Consider the following 23,577-nt stretch of genomic DNA (forward strand, 5'->3'; position numbering starts at 1 on the left):
CTATCTACAGCACTGTTAAGAGCGTTCTTTGAATTATTTAAAACATTAACACACTGCCCACACAAAAATTTAGACACAAAATGCTGGAGTAACTCAGCAGGACAGGCAGTATTCCTGGATTGAAGAAATGGGTGACGTTTCGGGTTGAGACCCTTCTTCAGACCCGAAATGTCACCCATTCCTATCCAGAGATGCTGACTGTCCTGCTGAGTTACCCCAGCATTTTAGATCTATCTTTGGTGTAAACCAGCATCTGCAGTTCCTTACACTCACAAAAAATTATATTAATCCAACTACACCAGGAATCCCACAACGTTGAAACTTTTAATAAGTGAATTTTGTGTGCATTTTAAAAAATCTCAATCATTTCTTTTAGTCTTCACCTGTCCATCAGTTCGTAATGAGAAACTTGGGAAAATCTAATAAATTCTATTATGAATCACTTCCTCATCATTTGCAATACTATCCAACATACCATGTTTTTAACATCCTAAAAAACCTTTGCCAGGTGTTAAAGGATAAAAAGTCTATACTGAAATATTTCCTTTTGTTTTTATGTAATTTATTTCTCTCAACACTATTTCACAAACATTTTATTTTGAAGTACATTTTGAATGTTGATACAGTTGAATAAAGATTTTATTATCATTGGATTATTGGTCAACCCAGTGAAAACAGGTACTGTTTTACAAATTATTGTAGATCAGCATCATATCACTGGGCATTCTAACATGTCCCCAGTTTAAAGAAGCTGTTTGCTTGAGATCAAGGTTGCCCAATGAACTATTTATTAAATTAAAACTTCCAGAGCTAACAGTTGCAAAAGTTATATTAGTATTTCCTATTGACCTACTATGCACCTCAACTGGAGTTAATTTATAGCCTTGGAGAGAAGTAATTGTTAATTTTTAAGTAGCTTGACTGTTTACAACAGTTATATGGAGAATGAATTTGAATAATCATCTTTTGAGATGTTACATAGATACAATCACAACCTGTCAAAATTCCCAGTCTGAAGAAGGGTTTCGGCCCGAAACGTTGCCTATTTCCTTTGCTCCATAGATGCTGCTGCACCCGCTGAGTTTCTCCAGCATTTTTGTGTACTGTCAAAATTATATATCTATGTATTTCTTACTTGATGAACAGATATTTAACTCCTCCCAGGCCACCACTCTAATGAATGAAGACATACACCATCTTTTATACTGTTTTGGAAACATAGAAACGTAGAAAATAGGTGCAGAGAGGCACAGCTTTCCTTGTTCGAGAGGTACCAGGGCCCCAGCCCCGAACTCTACCTCCGCTACATTGAGGACTGTATTGGTGCTACCTCCTGCACCCACACACAACTCACTGACTTCATCCATTTCACCACTAACTTCCATCCAGCACTCAAATACACGTGGACCATTTCCCTACCATTTCTGTACCTCACTATCTCCATCGCAGGTGATAGACTTCTGACCGAACATCCACTGACTCCCATGGCTATCTGGACTACACTTCTTCCCACCCTGCTTCCTGTAAGGACTCCATCCCCTACTCCCAATTCCTCCGTCTACGCCGCATCTGCTCCCAGGATGAGGTGTTCCAGAGCATCGGAGATGTCCTCATTCTTCAGGGAGCAGGGGTTCCCCTCTTCTACCACAGATGAGGCTCTCACCAGGGTTTCTTCGATATCCCGTGACACCGCTCTCTCTCCCCCATCCACCCACTCATAGCGAGGGCAGAGTCCCCCTAGTCCTCACCTTCCACCCCACCACTTACAACAAATAATCCTCCGTCATTTTCGCCACCTCCAACGTGACCCCACCACTTGCCACATCTTCTAATCTCCCCGTCCGCTTTCTGCAGAGACCGCTCCGTAACTCCCTGGTCCATTCGTCCCTTCCCACCCGAACCACCCCCTCTCCAGGCACTTTCCCTTGCAACGCCAAGAAATGCTACACTTGTCACATTACCTCCCCGCTTGACTCCACTCAAGGACCCAAGCAGTCTTTCCAGGTGCGACAGGTTCACCTGCACCTCCTCCGACCTCATCTATTGCATCTGTTGCTCTAGATGTCAGCTGATCTACATCGGTGAGACCAAGCGTAGGCTTGGCGATCGCTTCGCCGAACACCTCTGCTCGGCTCGCAATAACCAACCTGATCTCCCGGTGGCTCAGCACTTCAACTCCCCCTCCTGTGCCTCCTCCATGGTCAGAGTGAGGACCACTGGAAATTGGAGGAGCAGCAGCTCATATTTAGCTTTGGCAGTTGACCTCTAATTTCAGGTAGTCCTTACTGTCTCCTCCCCTTCTTAGCTCTCCGTCTTGCCCTCTGGCTCATCCTCTTCCTTTTTTCTTCTCGCCTCCCCACCCTCACATCAGTCTGAAGAAGGGTTTTGTTAAGGTTCATTTTCTTAAAACTGACAACTTACAATAAGTTGGGTAAAACCAATACAAGCTTTAATGATCATTTAGCTAGAGAGTGCTAGGAGATACAAAGTCAAGCATATGGCAGATATTTAACTTCTCCCAGGCCACCACTCTAATGAATGAAGACATACACCATCTTTTATACTGTTTTGGAAACATAGAAACGTATAAAATTGGTGCAGGAGTAGGCCATTCGGCCCTTCGAGCCTGCACCGCCATTCAATATGATCATGGCTGATCATCCAACTCGGTATCCCATCCCTGCCTTCTCTCCATTCCCCCTGATCCCTTTAGCCACAAGGGCCACATCTAACTCTGTCTTAAATATAGCCAATGAACTGGCCTCAACTACCTTCTGTGGCAGAGAATTCCACAGATTCACCACTCTCTGTGTAAAAAAAAATATTTTCTCATCTCGGTCCTAAAAGACTTCCCTCTTATCCTTAAACTCTGACCCCTAATTCTGGACTTCCCCAACATCGGGAATAATCTTCCTGCATCTAGCCTGTCCAACCCCTTAAGAGTCACATGTTCATACAGAATTGCAGCAATGACGTCTAACATATCAATCACAGCTTTCCCCATTGAAAGCATGCTTGTCACTAATACAATACTTCTCATGCTATGGTTATATCGATCACAAACCTTAGTTATGAAACCCCAAAATAACAGGAGTTAGTCAAAGGTCTATCATCTGCAGTACCTTCTTAAAGAATGTAAGGATCCTTATCAATTGCCCACAGAAGTTTATGAATACAAAAACTTCCAACGTTTCAGAAAGCTCATCCTCTCTTATGGCTTCTGTTAAATCATTTTTTACGCAGAGAGTGGTGAATCTGGGGAATTCTCTGCCACAGAAGGTAGTTGAGGGAGTTAGATGTGGCCCTTATGGCTAAAGGGATCAGGGGGTATGGAGAGCAGGCAGGTACGGGATACTGAGTTGGATGATCAGCCATGATCATATTGAATGGCGGTGCAGGCTCGAAGGGCCGAATGGCCTACTCCTGCACCTATTTTCTATGTATCTATAAGCCAGAACCTTCTCAAGAAATACATCCCCTCTCACCATTGTCAATATATTTTGCTTGGGCACAACAGGAAGTAGCTTGGATGCAGTTTGAATGCTGGCCTCCAATTTCCTGATTACCCAGCCCTTCTACAGAACCCAAATTTCAAAGCTTTCATTTACTCAGAACCCAAAACCCACATTTATCTTTACTAATAAAATACATAAAATATTTCATTATTACGTTACATAGATGCTGCCTCACCCGCTGAGTTTCTCCAGCATTTTTGTCTACCGTCCTTTTAGGTTTGACAGTTTTACTATATATATATATATTGCCAATGTTAGCTAACGAATCAACATTTTTATACTCCATTTTCAGAATAATGAAGAGGAGGAAAATATCGAAGGAGTTGAGCAAGCAGATGCATCACGTATTCTAAGTAACTTGGGTGCAGTGCAAGCTATTGAAAATGCATCTGTTCCTGTACCTGAAACATCTATGAAAGAAGCAGCAGTGGAGGAAAGGTCTGATGTGGCAAGCATAATCAGTTTGCATGATCAAAGTCCTTCTGCATCGCCTTGTTCCTCACCAGTTCATAAGAGTGTTGAGAGTAGTACAAGCTCAAAACAGTCTCTTTCCAAAGTAACAGCACCATCAAGTTCTCCATCATTTCTTACAAAGATAAGGAAGAGAGAATCAAAAGGCAAAAGAAAAGAGACTATTGGTAAACTTACTTTAATTATTATATATCTGTAATGTTCAAATCAAAACTTCATTGATAGCTGTATGAATATCTTTATTAATTCTGAGTTAATTGTAAAAATGGAAGATGCTGGAAAGGACACATCAGTGGAGAGAGAAACGGTGTTTCTGGTTGGTGACTTCTAAACAGAAGGATCTGATGAAATATTTTTGGCCAAAACATTTCTCTCTCCATATATGTTGCCTAGCATTCTGCTTTTTCTAGCATTTTTGGCTTTAATTTCAGATTCCCGGCATCCAGAGTTCATTGATTTGCAAATCTATATCAATTACATGCTGAAATACTATAATGCACTTCTTAAATTGTGGGTAATAGGCATAGTGCATGTATTATGTTTCTGGTCAAGTTGAGTAAAACAACAGAGTATTATGTTGCTTGTCACTTTTAAAGATAATATTTAAAAACTCATTTATTTAGCAGCTGAACTTGTTGATTTTTTTCATTTGATGTGGTTCAGAATATCTTTGTTGGATGTTAGTCTGATAGTACTACACAGGTGGATGACAGCAATGCATATTCCCTTGTTAGACATCATTCAACCATTTTTTTTTACATTTTTAGTTCAAACTAAAAGGAAAGAGGGGGGTGGGCAAAAAATATATAAGGGAAGTTATCCATTGTTGGATGTCCTCTTGAATTTTTTATTTATAACTTTGAGATTTAAAATCGAAGAAGGGTTTGAGGTTTAAATGCTGCTGCACCCGCTGAATTTCTCCAGCTTTTTTGTGTACCTTCAATTTGCACGCGTTCAGCCTACCAATACTTCCTACAATTGATACAAAACAGTTGTTAAAATGTCAAAACAGTTGAGGAAATTTTCATTTTTGTCATTTCATTCTTCACAAAATAATGTACTATCTTTCAGTATTTAAATGTTTACCATGGTGTCAACATTAGCTGGTTGTAAATAGTCCTGATGGGTTAATACTTGCACTTTTACTAAATATTGGCATCGCATCCAAAATAGAACATGTAAAAGGATTTAATGGTTTAGTAGTTCTTTTCTCCAGGTCAAGATGTTAGTGATTCATTTTCTACTTCAGACATTTGGGCATAAAATGTAGGTTAAGAGGCAAGCACACTGGTGCCTGGCTTAGCTCGACCCCATAGAGTAAGGGGTAGAGCATTACAGTACGATTGGTCTTGTAGTTCATGCACTCACAGGTACATGCATTCTTAAACTTTAATTAAGGCATCTGATTTGGGTGCATCGCTGCTGATGCTTGCTTATCAACGAATAACCCATGGCTCAATGTGGAGAGGCTGTCTGTGATGGCCAGTGTGCAGTGAAAGTGGACCATTCTTGGGGACTGGCAATTCCTGCTGCACATATTGACAGACTACCTGAATTCTCCTTCACCACCTGTTAGATGTGATGAAAACTATCGGGTGGCGCCAGCAATGGCTGCCTCGCCAACAGTATCTGTCCCTTTCTTCTTCATTGTTTTTTTTAGTATGTGTTGATTGTATGTTTTTCCTGTTCTTGTGTAACTTGTTTTATATGGGGGGGGGGGGACTTTTTCTAACCTCGACGGAGATGTGATTTTTTGTTTTCCGTATCATATCTCCGTCCACACTGCAGCCTAACATCGAGGAGTTGGCGTCCTTTGCTGGAGACTGACTTTGAGAGCTCCACTGCGGGAGCTGCGGGACTTTAACATCGTGGAGTTCGCGGTCACTGGTTAGAAATCAATATCGGGAACTCCATATTTAGTATTTATTTATTTTACTCCTTATTTATTTTTAATTACTTTGCTAAAAATTTCTAAACACCTGTTTTTGCTTTTTTATTATGGGATATTGTGTATAGATTAATGATTAAAAAATGAATTTAATCCATTTTAGAATAAGGCTGTAACGTAACAAAATGTGGAAAAAGTGAAGGGGTCTGAATACTTTCTGAATGCACTGTACTTGCCCTAAAACCTGTTCAATCGGAGTTGTCCAATTTAGTGGTGCACATAAGGTTTGGCATTCAAATCAAAAGATAGTTCGAGACATCTTTTAAAATTGTGCTTTCCTATTCTTTTGGGTAATATACAATAGATTTATTGATAACATCTTAAATCTATCTGCCTCCATCGGGCGGCGCCGCGAGCCGGCAGCCTTGCCAGCAGCTGTTTGTCCTTTCGACTTTTTTTTGTTTTTAGTATGTCTAAAAATGTGCGGTGGTGTGGGGGCGGGGAATAGGAGGGAAACTGTTTTTCAGTGACTTACCTCGGTGGAATGCGACTTTTTTCCTAGTCGCATTTTCAGCCTCCCTCGCGGCCTAACAGCTTGGATTTGTGCGGCCTCTCCCGGAGTCGGGCCCAGAGCTTCAGCAGCGGGCGCAGCGCGGACTTTCCATCGCAGAGCCGGGCGATCCCTTGCCAGGCATCGCCAGAAGAAGTCCTCCGATTGCTTGCCCGCAGACTACAACATCCTGAAGCCGCGGTCTGCGGAACTTCTAGCCGCGGGCGCGGCATGGACTTTCCATCGCGGAGTCTGGGATCCCTCGCCGGGGATCACCGGAGAAAAGCTCCGACCGCTGGACTTGGCCTATAACATCATGAAGCCACGGTCTCCGGTAGGAAGCGCCTGATTCTGGACCTCCAAGCCAATTCGGGGTGTCCGTCCCGACGTCGGAGTTTCAAGCATCCCGACGAGAAGGCCTATACATCGGACCATCCGACTGCGGAGGGTTCATGGCCCCGACCACGGATGAACAATGGAGGAGGACTGACTGAACGTTTTTGCCTTCCACCACAGTGAAGAATGTTGATTACACTGTGGTGGATGTTCATGTTATATTCTATTGTGTATTGTGCTCTTTTTGATTGTGTGACTGCATGGTAAATCAAATTCCACTACCTCAATTGGTGCATGTGGCATTAAATGTGAACTTGAACTTGAAATGTGAACTTGAACTTAAAAACGTATAAATACAGGAAAATGTGATTATTTTATATTGACAGAAGGCAAGAAAAGTGAAGATGAGTCAGCCAATGGAAGTGAAAACGTATCTGGAAAATCCAAAAGAAGATTTGCTGATTTTGGGTATGATCTCCGTTGCCTTGAAGAAAATATTTTGTATAAGTTTAATCGTGGCTATTGATTCAATTTCAGATTAGTTTATTGTCATATACACCAGGTTGCAATAAAATGACTTGTTCATAAGAAACAAGCAGAGTACTGTATGTAGTTAGACACAAAAAGCTGGAGTAACTCAGCGGGACAGGCAGCATCTCTGGAGAGAAGGAATGGGTGAAGTTTCGAGTCGAGACCTTCTTCAGACCCGAAATGTCACCCATTCCTTCTCCAGAGATGTTGCCTGTCCTGCTGAGTTACTCCAGCTTTTAGTGTCTATCTTCGGTTTAAACAAGCATCTGCAGTTCCTTTTTACTCATAGTATTTAGTTAATTCTGCTATAACCAGATAGATGGTGTTCACATTTTAAATCACATTATAAACTCGATTATGTTAATATGGAAAATGTGGATTGGGAGTAAGGAGTTGTAGAATCAACATAACAAAATGATTTTTCCTGCAGGATTTTCAAAAATAATTGTCTTTTTAATAGCCATAAGTTCATGTGTGTTAATGCAAGCTGAAATATTTAATGCTGTATGGGACACTTTCTTTCTCAGTGACAACTTTTTTTCTGCTTGTCAATTTCCTTTCTTTTTTCTTTTAAAATCTTTTTATTAGTTTTTTTTCAAAAACAAAAACAAAACAACAGAAAAAATAATGATAATCATAACAATGATATTGATACATAGGGATCAGGATTACATTAATAACAGGTATAACATAAATATGAGTCCAGTGTCAAAATACACATTGAATATAGACCTCTATGTAAATATAATTAAGTGTTTAAAAGAGAACATATATAAAAAAAACAAAAAGATAAAAAGAAAAAAAGAGAAAAAAGGAAAAAACTAGAAAAAAAAAAGCAAAACAGAATCTGGGCTGCAAAGAATTTCAACAATTTAAGTCCCTGTTTGTCGTCAAGTCCACTCCACCGTATAAAGGTAAAATAATTATTATAATGGTTGGAGAGGGGACAATTTATGTTGTGTGAAAATGTTGAACACATTGAGGAAGTGTTACCTAATTGAAGAATCCTCTCCCATTTTCTATAGGTAGAGAAATTTGAAGTTCTCTTTCCCAGTCATTCTTAATTTTATCAAATGTATCTACTTGTAATTTCAAAACCAACTCATAAATAGTCGTTATTAAGCCTTTCTGATAAGGGTTCAAATGTAAATTTTTTTCCAAGATTTCGGTTTGATGTAACGGAAAAAAGGGTAGAGTAGCCTTCAAAAAATGTCTAATTTGTAAATATTTAAAGAAGTGTGAGTTAGATAGATTATATTTATTGGAGAGTTGTTCAAAAGACATAAAACAACCATGCAAAAACAAATCATGAAAAGCTACTAACCCCTTCCTCTTCCATAACAGAAAGGCTTGATCAGTACTAGAAGGTTGGAAGAAAAAATTAGAAATGATAGGACTCGATAAGATAAAATTATTCTATCCAAAAAACTTACGAAATTGAAACCATATTCGGAATGTATTGGGTTAGTCGTATATTTATTCAATCTCGTAATTGTAAAAGGTAACGAGGCCCCTAGAATAGAAGCTAATGATAGCCCTTGCATAGAATCACATTCAAGATTTATCCATCCTGGGCATTGGGTACTTCTAAATCTTTTGTCCAAAACGTTAAATAATGAGCATTAACTGCCCAATAGTAGAATCTAAGGTTCGGCAGTGCCAAACCACCGTTTTTTTTAAATTTTCTGTAAGTATTTTTTACTTAGTCTGGAATTTTTATTCTGCCATATATATGAAGAAACAATAATATCAAAGAAAGATTTAGCAATAAAAATTGGTATAGTCTAAATTAAATACAAAAATGTATGTAAAATAAAAAATTTAATAGCATTGATTCAGCCGATTAAAGATAAGGACATTGGTGACCATTTAATAAACTGTTGTTTGATATGGTCAGTTAGATGCATAAAATTGGCTTTAAATAAATCCTTGTGTTTCTTGGTAATCTTAATGCCTAAATAAGTAAAACATTCAGTAGTCAATCTAAATGAAAACTGTCCATAATTCAAAACTAGATTGTTTAATGGAAAAAGCTCACTCTTACTAAGATTTAGTTTATAACCAGAAAAACTACTAAATTAATGAAGTAGTATTGATTAAGTAAATTGATTAAGCTACTATTGCCGGAATAGATTTCTCAGGGTTAGAGATGAATAATAACAGATCATCTGCATAAAGAGATAGCTTATGTGTCTTATTCCCACGGACAATTCCAAAAATATTAGTGGATTCCCTAATAGCGGTAGCCAAAGGTTCCAAAGTGATATTAAACAGTAAAGGACTTAAAGGACAACCCTGTCTCATACCTCGAAAGAGCCTGAAAAAAGTGATCTCTGATTATTGGTAAGTACAGAAGCCTGAGGTATATGATATATCAGCTTGATCCAAGAAATACATTTTGGACAAATCATAAATTTTTCAAATGTATTGAATAAGTATTCCCATCTACTCTATCAAACGCCTTCTCAGCATCAAGTGAAATGACACATTCTGGAGTTTTATTTGACGCTGTATATATGATATTCATTAATCTCCTAACGTTAAAGTATGAGTAACGATTTTTAATAAAACCTGTCTGATCTTCAGAAATAATGTGCGGTAAAATATTTTCCAATCACATAGCTAATATTTTGGAAAGAATTTTGGAATCTACATTTAACAGTGATATAGATCTATAATGATGTCACTTCAGTAGGGTCTTTATCTTAATTCATAAAAGGATTGTGGTAATCTGTTCATTAAAACGGCTTCTTTAAAAACCTTTCATAGCCAGGGTGACAGTAAACTTGAGAAATACTTAAAAAATTCTACTGTAAACCCATCTGAACCAGGAGCTTTACCAAAATTTATCAAGAGGATTGCTTTCTGTAATTCTTCCTCCGTGATGGGTTCGTCTAACAACAGAGACTCATTATGTGGTAAATTTGGCAAGTTCAGTTTCTTTAAAAACTCATGCATTATATTGGAATCGGTGGAAAATTCTGATTGGTATAGGGAGGTATAGAATTCCTGAAAGGATTTATTAATTTCATCATAGTCCACAGTCAGTGTACCATCCCGTTTACTCACTTTAATAATCTGACGTTTGGCCGACATCACTTTCAACTGATTAGTGAGTAATTTACCAGATTCTTTGCCATGTATATAAAATTGACTTTTGGTTTTAAGTATCTGATTCTCAAACGGTGATACTAATAACAAATCATGTCTCAATTGAAGTTCAACTCTATTCTTATAGAGCTCTAAACTAGGAGCTTTTGAATATTTTTTATCAATTTCTTTAATCTCATCAGCCAATATACGTATTTCATTTTGAGTTTGTTTTTTTAATCCCGCAGAGTATGAAATAATTTGTCCACGAATATATGCCTTAAAAGCATCCCAGACTACACCATTGGATATTTCTTCAGTAGAATTTGTTAAGAAGAAAAAATAAAATCTGATCTTTAATAAAATTAACAAAATTTAGATCTTGAAGCAAAGTAGCATTAAATCGCCATTGTTTAGCACTAAACTTGGAATCGAGTAGTTTGAATGGTGCATGATCAGAAATAGCAATTGCATCATACTTACATGCAGTGACCGATGAAACTAGCCGAGAATCTATTATAAAGTAGTCAATCCTCGAGTAACTATGATATACATGAGAGAAAAAAGAAAATTCTTTGTCATTTGGGTGTAAGAATCTCCAGACTTCTAACATTCCAGAGACAACTAAAAAATAATTTATATAATTGGCTGATTTATTTGTAAGCACATGATCAGATGCAGAACTGTCCATCGAGGGTTTCAAACAGCAGTTAAAATCTCCACCCATTATTAAAAAGTGTTATTCAATTAGGATTAACTGTTTAAAAAAACTCAGGGTGATCAATATTTGGTGCATAAACATTCACCATAGCAACTTTTTGGTTATGAAGAAACCAGTAATCACCAAAAATCGACCATATGGATCAGAAATTGTTTCATAATGAACAAACAGAATTGAGGAGTCAATAAAAATAGAGACTCCTTTCACCTTAGCCTGTGAATTTGAATGAAATTGCTGTCCTCTCCAAAACTTGAAAAATCGCTGATTGTCGTCTTGCCTTACATGAGTTTCCTGAACAAAGATAATCTGAGCATTTAATCTACGAAGAACTTTAAAACAGTTTTTCCTCTTAATGGGATGGTTCAAACCATTCACATTCCATGAAAGGAAGTTAATAACTTTATCCATATTGTTTGTAAAAATCATGTGGAATGTAAAAGGTTACTTTCTTAAAGCATAATAGTTCATGATACTCGAAGGAGAAAAATCTAGGGTGGAGCCAGAAGTGATGACATTTCAGACATTTTTGTAGTTCAGATTCTGCATAGATAAAAAAAAATTAAGCTAGAAACAAAAGATCCTTGACTTGAACTTCCTTCAATTTGCTCGAAATTCCTTTCCCCATTTCTTCCAAACTGCAAAATCTTGTCTTAATTTCATTTTTCAGTTCATCTTTCATTTTCGATATTGCTTCTAAGATACCAGTCAGAAGTTGTGCCTTTCCCACGCTCCTTCCTCGGAGAAGCTCCTTTCCCTCTTGTCTCCATCTTTTACACGATTAAAACGTATAAAAGTGTTGTCAACACATCAAGTGTTAACAACTATCTAAAAGTTAGACCATGCCTTGAAATCAAGTAATAACAAGTAATATTGAAAGAATGGTAAGCAAAAGTTAAAAGTTGCGGGAGCAAACGAATTTGCAACCTTACAGCATGCCGCCACTAGGAGATATCGTCAATTTCCAAAGTAACTTTTTAGTTATTCTCTTGTTCCTGATTGAAATAGTGTTAAACCAATTCAGCCTTAGAAATACAAATATTGCATGATTTTAATTTGCATTATGGAAACACTCATTTTAGAATTATATATAATAGTATACCTATAGTAATGATAAATTAATAATTACAATAAATAAATTCAGAATTCACATAACATTGTAGTCAAATCTGGATAATCCACTATCCTGTTTAAAAATACCAATAGTTTGGCATCTCACTCGCCTAATTTTGTTACCTGTGTTTTCTACTCTCCCATTAAATGCATTGAACCTCATTTCCTGCACTCCTTTTGAAGTCTGGATTCCATTTCTCTTGCTCCCACACTCATTCGTTTTACTCCTTTAAAACTTAATGGGTCCCATTTCTCATGCTCCTTTTAAAATCACCAGAGCCCCATTCTCATGCTACTTTAAACTCACTCAGTACTTTTTTTCCCCGATAGTTCACTTAAACTTAATTAGTTTACTTGAACATTTATTATGCTTCTATGTGGCATCTTAATAAATAAGAATGAAAGCTATGTTAGAGTTTAATTAAGAGTAATATCTAATAGTTCGTAAATCTGCCAGTTGGATACCATTATAGTACCAAGTGTGCATTATCGGGTTTTTACCAAACCCAGATCAAGTTGAGTCAAAGTCATTCATATTGACCTGCTTGAGCTTAACTTTCACTCATCATCTCCATAATGTGGCAAAATGCAATTTCTTTCATCTAATCATAAGTGGCCAAAGAAATTTGATGTACTCTTTTGAGCTGAGAAGCATAATCTTATTGAAATATATGCCTCTTGTGCCTACATGCCTGATACAAGGCTACCAAAACACTCTATTTGGAGCTCTGCCATGGCAGAAGCTTACTGGATGGACAATAAAACGATTTCAGGATGTTCACAATGCCTCTGTGAAGAAATGCAAGCCCCAACTGATACTTTGGAAGTTCTGATCCATGTCTACTCAAAAGCCGTGGAGAACAATATGGAATGATACTGAGAACCCTGAAGCTGTGCATACAGAAGTGCACCACCTCTCAAATTGTCACTAATCAGCCATTGCCTGCCTCTTCTGCTTAAAAATTTGTGGTTTGATGGCCTCATCAGCTACCTAAAAGCCCACAAACTTGATCCTGAGGGACTGCCGAAGGGGAGGATAATTGCCCAATAGTGATTGAGAAGGGTCTTGTCCCTAGCTTCATTAGAATTGAGAATCACTATTCTGCCCATCTGTGTCATAAAACTAAATCTGATTTTTTTTTTCTTCTTCTTGATGGCAAAAACTGTTATTCTTCTTTTCTCCTGTCCAAACGAAACATACGGTATTGTGAAAGTGTATTTTCATTAGAATATAATTTCAGGTTCTACAAACTAAAGAATACCAGGCAATAATTCAAAAATTATTTTTTATTGTTTATGGACAAAATATCTACCCGTATTTCCCGGCGTCCAAGATGCTATTTTTTACTCTAACATAATGTCCGAAAATTTACCTGCGCCTTCGACCCTGGAACTGTGGGAAGTGGCTATAAAAGGACAGTGCCGCTGGGTGGGGGGGGAAGAGTTCCTTTCTACAGCGTGTGGGGAGTATCGCCCAGGTCAGCACGGCCTGGGCTGCACAAAGTAGTAAACTTGGCTGGGCTGCCAGGGGTAAAGTTGTGGGAGGGCAGGAGCATTGAGAATGAGGGGGTCGGGGATCATGCCTGCAACTCGCTCACTCGCAGCTGCCGCAGCGCTCCGGGCGCGGAGCCACCGCATTGTGGCCCGGGAGGGAAGTAGCTCGGGTGGCTGTGAGCGGCCGCCGGGACCGGACAGCGGAACCGGCTGCCACCTTCTGCCGGCCCGCCCACCAGCCAGCCACGGTGTCCTTCGGCACAGGCGCAACCAGTGGAGGTGGTGGTTGGCGGGCAGCTACTGGGCGGAAGGCTGGCTGCTCCGTCCCGGGCTCACTCTCTTTCGCTCTCTCTCCCCATTATAAGATTTCCCTGAGCCAGGAAGTCCCTGTCCCTCAGACCTGAACCGCATAGCGCATTGTGGGAAGGCGAAGATGGCGGCTCCCCGGTCCTCATTGCCTCCTTGAAGGAGTTTCACATTTTCCTTTCTACTGATTAAACCAAACCCTTGATCCTGTCCTGCCAGCCTTTTTTGAAAATTTAGCAACTCAAAAAGGTGATCTTTGACACCGGGAAATACGGTATTAATTAGCAGTTCTTAGGAATTGGTACATTGTTTTCTTTTCATGTTTTTGTTTCCTTCTTGGCTAACCAACTCTTTGTTTACTTTACTAAAAAGTGGATTAAGAAAATCTGGCGGAAAAGGCAAGAAAGTAGATAAAGAAGATCGTAGAACGTCACTTGATAGCAGGTATGTTGCTTTCAATTATGCCAGTTAATCTTTTCAGATCAGAGTTCATGACGCAGTTGGTGTTTAAATACTTGTAAATGTTACAATGGTATAATTTGCATGCACCTTGCATCATAAAGTTAAATAGTTCTATTGCTACATATGATTTCTAAACATTGTTTTTTTTGTGTTTGTCAGGGGATCAAAAGAATTGCTTGATAGGTCAGGTGGTAACCTTTCAGCTGCAGATTCAGTTTCATCTATACCAACTTGCATGCCTTTTTCTTGGTTTGGGGATGGTCGTAAAGAAACTGCCACTTCTGACACCAGTCTTCCATCGCCTTCAAGTTCACATGATGTTTCGTGTGAACAGGATAAAGAAAAGCCAAAAAATATAGTAAGTTCGAAAAAAATTGGTGCTTGGCCCTTTCATGCAATGAAAGTAGAGACATGAGAGAGTCAACTATTACAGGTTAGCAGTTAAATAATGTTAAAAAGATGGTTGATGTATTTTACAATTAGTTCCACTCCAACAATGAAAAAAATGGTTAAGGTTCTGAAAAGCATGATAGTTTTCTGTAATTATTGCTTACAGTTGTGACCGAGTTTGTTGATTTATGCTTCATTGCTTTATCAAATTAAGCAAGATCATGGGTATTGTGATAGATTTCTCCACATAAATAGTGAACCGCAGAATTCAAAGATTAAATATACGTTTGAAATATAATGATTTTCAAATTTGAAGAGGAATAATAAATAACTATTATAAATAAACTCTCCTGAATATTCAGTGATGGTTTGCTGAATATATTAATGGTTGCTTTATTAAATGGGGGGGGGGGGGGGGTTAAATCAATTAGAATGTATATTTACAACTAGAATGATCTATTCCAGTAAACCAGAATGCAGTGGTAGTGTTTGATAATTTTTTGAATGAATCTTACTACAAAAAATTCAATATGTAGCAAAAATGAACTCTGAACAATATTATGGAGAAACAAGAAAATGCAGATGCTGGTATATGGGGAAGCACAGTCATTTAAAAAAAAAAGGGTTCCGTCCCAAAAAATCATCTTCTCCATTACTGAAACAGATGCTGCCTGACGAACAGAATACCTCTAACACTTTGTTTCTCATTCTATGTTAGCTGTTCAATTTCCCTGTTGAACGTTGCATCCAAGTATTTAACTTTTTATTTATTTTTTATTTTTTATTTATTAGAAGCAAGTGTACAAAAATATAACCAGCAGCATATGACATAATACAGTTATTGTACAGCTTCAATTTTGACTTTTAGCTATAGTTCTTCCCATCAACTCTGACCAGCTTCCCTGTCCCTGCTGAAGAAAACATCCCCACAGAATGATGCTGTGCTTCCATGTTCCATGAACACACCATCTTTCACAGTGGGGATGGTGTGTTCAGGGTGATGTGCAGTGTTAGTTTTCCGCCACACATAGCGTTTTGCATTTAGGCCAAAAACTTCAATTTTGGTCTCATCTGACCAGAGCACCAGCAAACGGGACTTCTTATGGCTTTTTTTCAACAATGGCTTTCTTCTTGCCACTCTTCCATAAAGGCCCGATTTGTGGAGTGCACGACTAATAGTTGTCCTGTGGACAGATTCTCCCACCTGAGCTTTGGATCTCTGCAGCTCCTCCAGAGTTACCATGGGCCTCTTGGCTGCTTCTCTGATCAATGCTCTCCTTGCCCGGCCTATCAGTTTAGGTTGACGGCCATGTCTTGGTAGGTTTGCAGTTGTGCCATACTCTTTCCATTTTTGGATGATGGATTGAACAGTGCTCCGTGAGATGTTCAAAGCTTGGGATATTTTTTTATAACTAACCCTGCTTTAAACTTCTCCACAACTTTATCCCTGACCTGTCTGGTGTGTTCCTTGGGCTTCATGATGCTGTTTGTTCACTAATGTTCTCTAACAAACCTTTGAGGCCTTCACAGAACAGCTGTATTTATACTGAGATTAGTTTACACACAAGTGGACTCTATTTACTAATTAGGTGACTTCTGAAGGCAATTGGTTGCACTGGATTTTATTTAGGGGTATCAGAGTAAAAGGGGCTGAATACGTTTGCACGCCACACTTTTCAGTTTTTTATTTGTAAAAAAATTTGAAAACCATGTATCATTTTCCTTCCACATTTTGGTTAGGATGTGTGTGTCTGATTGATTAGTATTAAAGTACTTGGGCATTTTGTTACTGAACAGAATGTGCATGTTTTTAGATTTTCACCTCCTTATGTCAGTCTTATGTACAGGATGTAAAAAATATATACATCGCCCATGATTTTATTGCCTTGTCCAAATAGATATCTGATACGCAAACAACAGGGAAAAGTCAATGTCAATTTCGCACAGTTCCTGAATGGACAACCCAACAAGTCTGTCACTGGCTGACAGAAATTAATTTAGAGCAATATTCTGCAGAATTTCTTTCTAAAAACATTGACGGAGAACAATTAATGCAACTAGATAACAGCAGACTAAAGGTAGGTAAAGCATGTTCTTCTATAATCTCCATTTAAAATATTGTATTAGAGTGATTAAGTGGCCCAGTGGGTTATGAAATTCAACCATTCCATTCTTGCAACAGCAACCAAAAGTGTTGGCCCTTCATTGATTTATGCTGGGAAACGATTTGTGTCGGGACCTCACTTTCCCGTTTAATGGCAGAGTTGCTAACAGCTGTATAGATGAGTACTTAGGAATTGCCTTGGCATTGAAGACTATGCTTTAAGATGGGATTAATATGCATGGATTTGATGGGCTGAATGGCCATTTCATGCTGATCCTGATAGCAGCAGATGTCTGATAAGTCCGATGGGCAGCACGGTGGCGCAGTGGTAGAGTTGCTGCCTTACAATGCCAGAGACCTGGGTTTGATCATGGCTACAGGTGTTTGTCTGTAGGGAGTTTGTACGTTCTCGCCATGACCTGCATGGGTTTTCTCCGAGAACTTCCTACATTCCAAAGACGTACAGATTTGTAGGTTAATTGGCTTGCTATAAATGTAAAAATTGTCCCTAGTGTGGGTAGGGTTAATATGCGGGGATCGCTGGTCAGTCCGGACTCGGTGGGCCGAACGGCCTGTTTCCGTAATGTATCTCTAAACTAAACTAGACTAAATTATTACCAATGCTTTTTGTAGACAAAAAGATGCTAGTAAGCATAAGTCTGTCATATATGTCATGTGGCCGGAAAACAAAATAATGTTTAACTTTTTAGAAGTGCCAATACACAGTACCGGTGTGTACCATTACAAAAAGAGAACTGACTATTGCCCTGCACTATGACCAAACACAGACTGGGTCACTATTTCATGAAACATCTCTAGTCAGTCTACAATCGTGACCCCAAGATTTCAGCTGTCTTTCATTTTAATTCTCTTTTTCACTCCCATTCTGACCTGCATGTCCTCAAATACTCATTCATTTTCAACAGATACTTAAGGAATGTACTTCATCTTTCAGTGTTCTGGACTTAAATAATCAGGTTTTATTTTATACTTCCAGTAATATGGCCTTGTACTTTTTCAGAATGTGTTGCATAATTTGATTGCACCAACTGGTTCATCCCCTTGAAAGACCTTTAATTTACCAGATTCATTACAAATCAGCTGTGTTTTTCCACTCTCGAGTGTCAAACTAATTATCATTCTTCTGGTTGTTAATTTAATGTAAATTCACAGCATACAGTTTGTATTATGATGTACAGATCATGCAATAGAAATGGGTTAAAATCCGGTTACAGTTCTCTACATTTTGTTATGCTTTAATTTTGTAGGCGTTAGGCGTTACCAGTCAAAGTGATCGTGCCACCATTAAGAAAAAGCTTAAGGAAATTAAGAAAATGCATGAAAAAATAGAGAAACAAAGAGAGAAGATTCAAAAGAAAGAGAAAGATCAACAAAGAAGAACCGGTACACAGGCCACATCAGTAGAAACAATATGTTAAATAGGACTCTTAAGTGCAATTGAGAACAAATATTTTAGATAGTTCTATTTCAGTGTGGCTGTATGTTGAATACTTCACAAAATAGTTTATTCACATATACAGAGCAACTCAAATGTACGTTACTTTGACATTTTATATTAGAGAAATTTATGGTACATTTCTGGTTTGTTTAATGGATTGGGTGATTTTCTGTATATAATGTTCATACGTTTTTGTAGGTTTATAATTCTATGCAGTCTTAAAATAGTTCTGGCCTTAATAGTAAATAAAATTAATATTTTAAAACTTAAGCACACTATTACAATTTAATCAAATACTTTCTAAAGGGTGTTCTATTGTGATTCAAACTACATTGCAAGGAAAGTTACACTACCCACTCAGCGATGTACACAGTTTTTGAGAAAAAGGTACAAAGGTGGAACATTTAAATGTTATGCCTGTGGCATTAATTGATCCATAGTTTATTGTACATTTCACAAAGGGGTAAAATTGCAATAGATTTTTGTATTTACATTGCAAACAATACAATGTTACAAGTTTATAATTCTGTACTTTATAAATCCATTGCACAGAAGGGATACCACTGTTTTGTCTTATGTCCTTTAATCTTCTCTGTTGAGGTCATTGGTGACCAAAGGATAAATGATCAGGAATGATTACAAGAAGATCCCTTTGAGTGTTCTAATACATAAATTCACATAGTCCAAACTATGACACTGGTGTTATGGGAGGTTAATAATTATCTTCCCACTTACAAGTTTTTAATGATGTGTGTAGCTATGTTACTTTTATGGTTCTCTGATTTCAGTTTCTACACTCTACTGGCCTTTTATCATCAAAAATATGAAAATATTCCCAACTTGTGTTGTTCTCTGAAATTCTAGATTTGTGAAAGCAACTGGATTTTTTGTTTAATGTGCTTATTTGGGTTGGACATCAAGATTTAATTAATATAATTTGGAATACATTACCTTCATATTCTGTCCACTATCCATCAGAAGATAAGTCACAGCAGATGTGAAGCAGGACAATGATTATTTACTTTCACCCATTTGCTGCCAGCTGGGTCAGCTTCCACATGAATTTGATTGCTCTGTGATGCCCATCTTGTCCCTGGCCCCATGTTTAATTTGTATTCTCCTTTGTCGTGTCCATTTAGCACAGAGTACTATTTTGAAATATCCTGGATTCCCTCACTTTTTATTAGTTATTTTAAATGATTAAAGCAGATAATTTGTTGACACATTTTTTCCAATTTTGTACTTTTAAATAAAATTGGAAAAATATTTTAAAGTATGCCTAATTTTAAAAAGTGTATATAGACATGCAGTACTTTGAGGGATCATTGCCTTTCCTTAAACTATTTTCCCTTGAATTTCACTTGAATGTGATTTTCTGAAGTAAAAACTGAAAACAGAGCCGTTATATTACTAATCATTAAAAATCAAGTCTAACTTGTTATGCGGAGTGCATTTTTTGTCAGTGGGTGTTACTGCCAATGTCTGCAACCAGGAAACTACTTTCAGTTGTTTGATAACACAATTAGAGCAGAATTTAATAATTTTGTATTATGGAGCCTGTGTTTCTTCTGTTCCTCAAAGTTAATATTTTTTTCCCTTCATTGCTAAGGAAAGGAAAGGGAACATTGGCTCATTTTCACTTGTTTAGCTGGGGAATAAAACAAATAATTATCCAAATTAGATTTGTAGGATGTAGTTCATTGATGACGTGTCTTCTTTGATAGACATCTAATAGGTGCCTTCTATTCCCCAGCCTGTTTCAATACAGACATTGTTTAGCATCTCGATTTTTCTCCTGCTTTGAGATCAACTCTTCTGATAAAAAAAATTGGAAAAAGATCAATTTGTCATTTATCTGTGGTATCCAGTAGCTATTTACTCTAACTGTATTTTGTTGGGAATTTGTTTCAGTTTTTGGAATATTGTTAGTTTACTGCTATCTTGTTATTTTGTGGTGTCAGTGTTTTGATTTGCCCACCAGTTAGCATTAGTGAAAATCAAGGATACACAAGGCCAGAAATGGATGAATGCAGTTGAATGTTATAAAGTTGGAGGATGTTATGATGACAGGAAGATAATGTCATGGAGAATGATAATTGTTAAATCACAGCGTAGCTGGTCTAGATGTTATGTCAACAAGCTTGAGGGTTGCATTATATTAAATTAGGATGCAGGTGGAAGAATTTGGAGCTCATGTTTATGGAGGGTGGAAGTTGAGGTTGGCTTGGAAGGTATTGGAGCAATTGAATTGAGATAACAAACTGAAAAATATGGAGAATGCTTCAGCAGTAAATAAACTGAGACAGGAATTATGGTAGGTGCTACAGAAGTAGGTGGTTTAAGTAATGACCTTGAGAATATGGGGTTGAGACTCAGCTTGAAATCAAGTACAACATCAAGGTAGTTAATGTGGTTCAGTCTTGGTCAATAGCTGGGAGGAGAATGGATTACCCCTTGTACAAGAGTGATTAATAGTCTTACATGGTTTAGCTCTAAAACATTTTGAAATGAAATACAAATTGAGAATAAAAATAATTTATAAAGTCCTTTCAGTTTCTTTTTTTGAACTAATGGATCTTTGCTGTTTTAATTTATATTTTTCTTTTATTGTACTGTTCTATAATCATTTTTTTTCTCAAACAATATAAACTTTCTGACGACAACAGTATTTTGTGATGTAAGTGCTGCAATTGATGCATAAAAGTTGTATACAGATAACCCTCTTTATAACGGACTGGGGGGAGGGGGGGGGGCAAGAATGGTGTCCGTTATTGCCGATTGTCCGCTATTACCGAGTAAGGGATTCGCTCCAACCACCTAGTGGTCACTCCGTGAAACAATTAGTTGTTTTCAAGTACAAAGTTCTTTTTAACAGCTAAAAATATATTTTTGTTAATGTAAGCTAAAAATTCTGACGGCTGTTTGTTACATTGTTTAATAGAGTATCATTACACTGGTGTCGATCAAAGTAATTGGTTATCAATTTCTAAGACTTCCTACAGTGTAACCAGCAGCCTGTTTACCGTGGGGACGTTCCATCCACCATATAATCTAAATCTGTTATAAATGGGTCCATAATAACAAGGGTAGACTGTACTGCCATCCAGTGGCTGTGTTTTAGCAACAATCTCAAACAGAAAAGCAGCAAATAGAAGAAACTCAGCCATGGTGTTGTGTTGTTAAGATAGTTTACCAAACATTTCGATCTGAGAAATTTGTATGGTAATCAAAAACCAAGGAGCTGCAGGTACTGTAAATACTCAGCAGGTCAAATAACATACGTAGAGAGAGTCAATAAAACACTCTTGACACAGAATTAATGTTTCCAGAGTTGATGCTAACTGCTTGTCTCTACATTGATATTCCCTGACCTGAGTATTTCTTGCATTTTTCATTATATTAAATTGATGGGATAATCAAAAGATCCAATGTGGTTTGCATCATCTCCATAGCAGCAGCATGCTGGTGGCTATTTAGCTTACAAGAAGATAAATCTTGAATGCAGGGGTAGAAAATCGTTTGTGGAGAGGGCGGTGTTCAGGTAGGGAAACAGGAATTGATTAGTCAGATAATCATTGGGATTTGAGGCTTGGCCACATTAATGGAGAGACAATGTCAGGAGTCCTCTGGCTAAGTGAGATGCTGGGAAATAATGGTTTGGTCAGGATTTGGGATGGGTAGGGAAGATTGGCAGATGCACATGAACAACTGCAGTTTGAGGTGCCTGTTTATTGGTAAGACAATGATGGATATGAAACATTCACACAGCCACCATCAAGCACCCATTTATACTTCCACTTACCATCCATCTGCTTCTGTCTCCCAACACTCTTCTCCACTTGGCTCCATTCATCAATGATTCTTTCTTCTCCGTTCTATTGTCGACTGTACTCTGTCTCGCTCCTCCCCCACTCCTCTTTATATTGTTAGCCTCCATGTCTACTCTTAGTCCTCGTACAGGGGCATGACTAGAAATATCAACAATTCCTTCCCCTCCCCACAGCCTGAACCTGCTGAGTTCCTCCTGCAGTTTTTTTCCCAATTTACTTCCATCCTTTTTGTATTCTTTCAGGCACAAATTCCTGCCCCACTTTCTTCTACTCTTCTGTAAACTAGGAGTCTTTTTTTTTGTGACCAGTACACCTGCCACATGTTTTGGGGACATGGGAAGAAACCAGGGCACTTGGGGGAAGCCCAAACAATCACTTGGAGAAGGTGCAAGCTCCACACAGAGACCATCAAAACTCAGGAACAAACCCATATCAATAATGCGGTGAGGCAAATGCTGTGCTGCTGTGCCTGAACTGCACTGCTGGCTATTAGCAGTTGTCTCTGTCAGGCGGGCAGAAAACTATTTGGCTAGCTCAGTTATTGGGATATGCAATAATGCCCTCTAAGGATGTAGAATTTGTGGTGGTTTACGACGGAAAATATTCTTGGCAAATTTTGGATTCTAGACAAATAAAACATGACTGTCTATTCTCATGTAAAATTGATCAGATTAATGTCAACAAAACGGGATTATATTGTAAACTTTGCTGAACCAAAACCGCATACAAATCTTATTTTTAAAAGTTCTAATTTAATTTGAATCATCAAGTTATGATCAATGTAGTCTATTGAGATTTTGCACACTATTTACTAACATTCATAATGTAAATTATAAGTAGTTTGTGTTCATAAAATGTGGAGTTGTAGAACTTGCAGTATGAAAATTTTAATTGCCACATATCCTGATTATAAAGGTAGTTTTTGAGTGTCTGTTATTACCTATCCAGCCAATAAACAGGTCAGGAATAGTAGAATTAGGCCATTCGACCCATCAAATCTTCTCCGCCATTCAATCATGGCTGATCTATCTCTCCCTCCTAACCCCATTCTCTTGCCTTCTCCCCATAACCCCTGACACCTGTACTAATCACGAGGGTGTTTGGAGGGTATACCTTTAACAGTGGCAATGTTGGTGCTATCGGAAGAGATGAATGCATAAACTTCCACATTTGCCATAAAACAAGCATAATGTGAAATTTTCCCGTGGGAGTGATGACGTGGGCAAGCATATTTCAGCGAGGTAAGAAGCTGACAAGCAGTGACTAAAGTGCAGTGATATTAATGTGCGTTATTCGATGCATTCTTGGTGCCTCCTTCCT

The 23,577-nt window shown here is 38.0% G+C and overlaps 1 protein-coding gene across 2 annotated transcripts in view; it reads left to right on the forward strand.

The window, feature by feature from the left end:
- LOC129698746 (neurabin-1-like) overlaps positions 1 to 20,973 on the forward strand; it is a 63,164-nt gene extending 42,191 nt beyond the window's left edge. Inside the window, exons 12-17 of one of the 2 annotated variants that reach the window (XM_055637972.1) lie at positions 3,808 to 4,153; positions 7,147 to 7,228; positions 14,385 to 14,456; positions 14,634 to 14,832; positions 16,763 to 16,942; positions 18,237 to 20,973. In XM_055637972.1, coding sequence (XP_055493947.1) covers positions 3,808 to 4,153; positions 7,147 to 7,228; positions 14,385 to 14,456; positions 14,634 to 14,832; positions 16,763 to 16,942; positions 18,237 to 18,407 — 1,050 coding nt within the window. In that variant the 3' untranslated portion in view covers positions 18,408 to 20,973. The remainder of the gene's footprint in view (positions 1 to 3,807; positions 4,154 to 7,146; positions 7,229 to 14,384; positions 14,457 to 14,633; positions 14,833 to 16,762; positions 16,943 to 18,236) is intronic. The other variant, XM_055637973.1, reaches the window with a different exon arrangement.
- Positions 20,974 to 23,577: the final 2,604 nt, after the last annotated feature.

The sequence above is a fragment of the Leucoraja erinacea genome, chromosome 7 (assembly GCF_028641065.1).
Source record: "Leucoraja erinacea ecotype New England chromosome 7, Leri_hhj_1, whole genome shotgun sequence".
Classification (NCBI taxonomy): Eukaryota; Metazoa; Chordata; class Chondrichthyes; order Rajiformes; family Rajidae; genus Leucoraja; species Leucoraja erinaceus.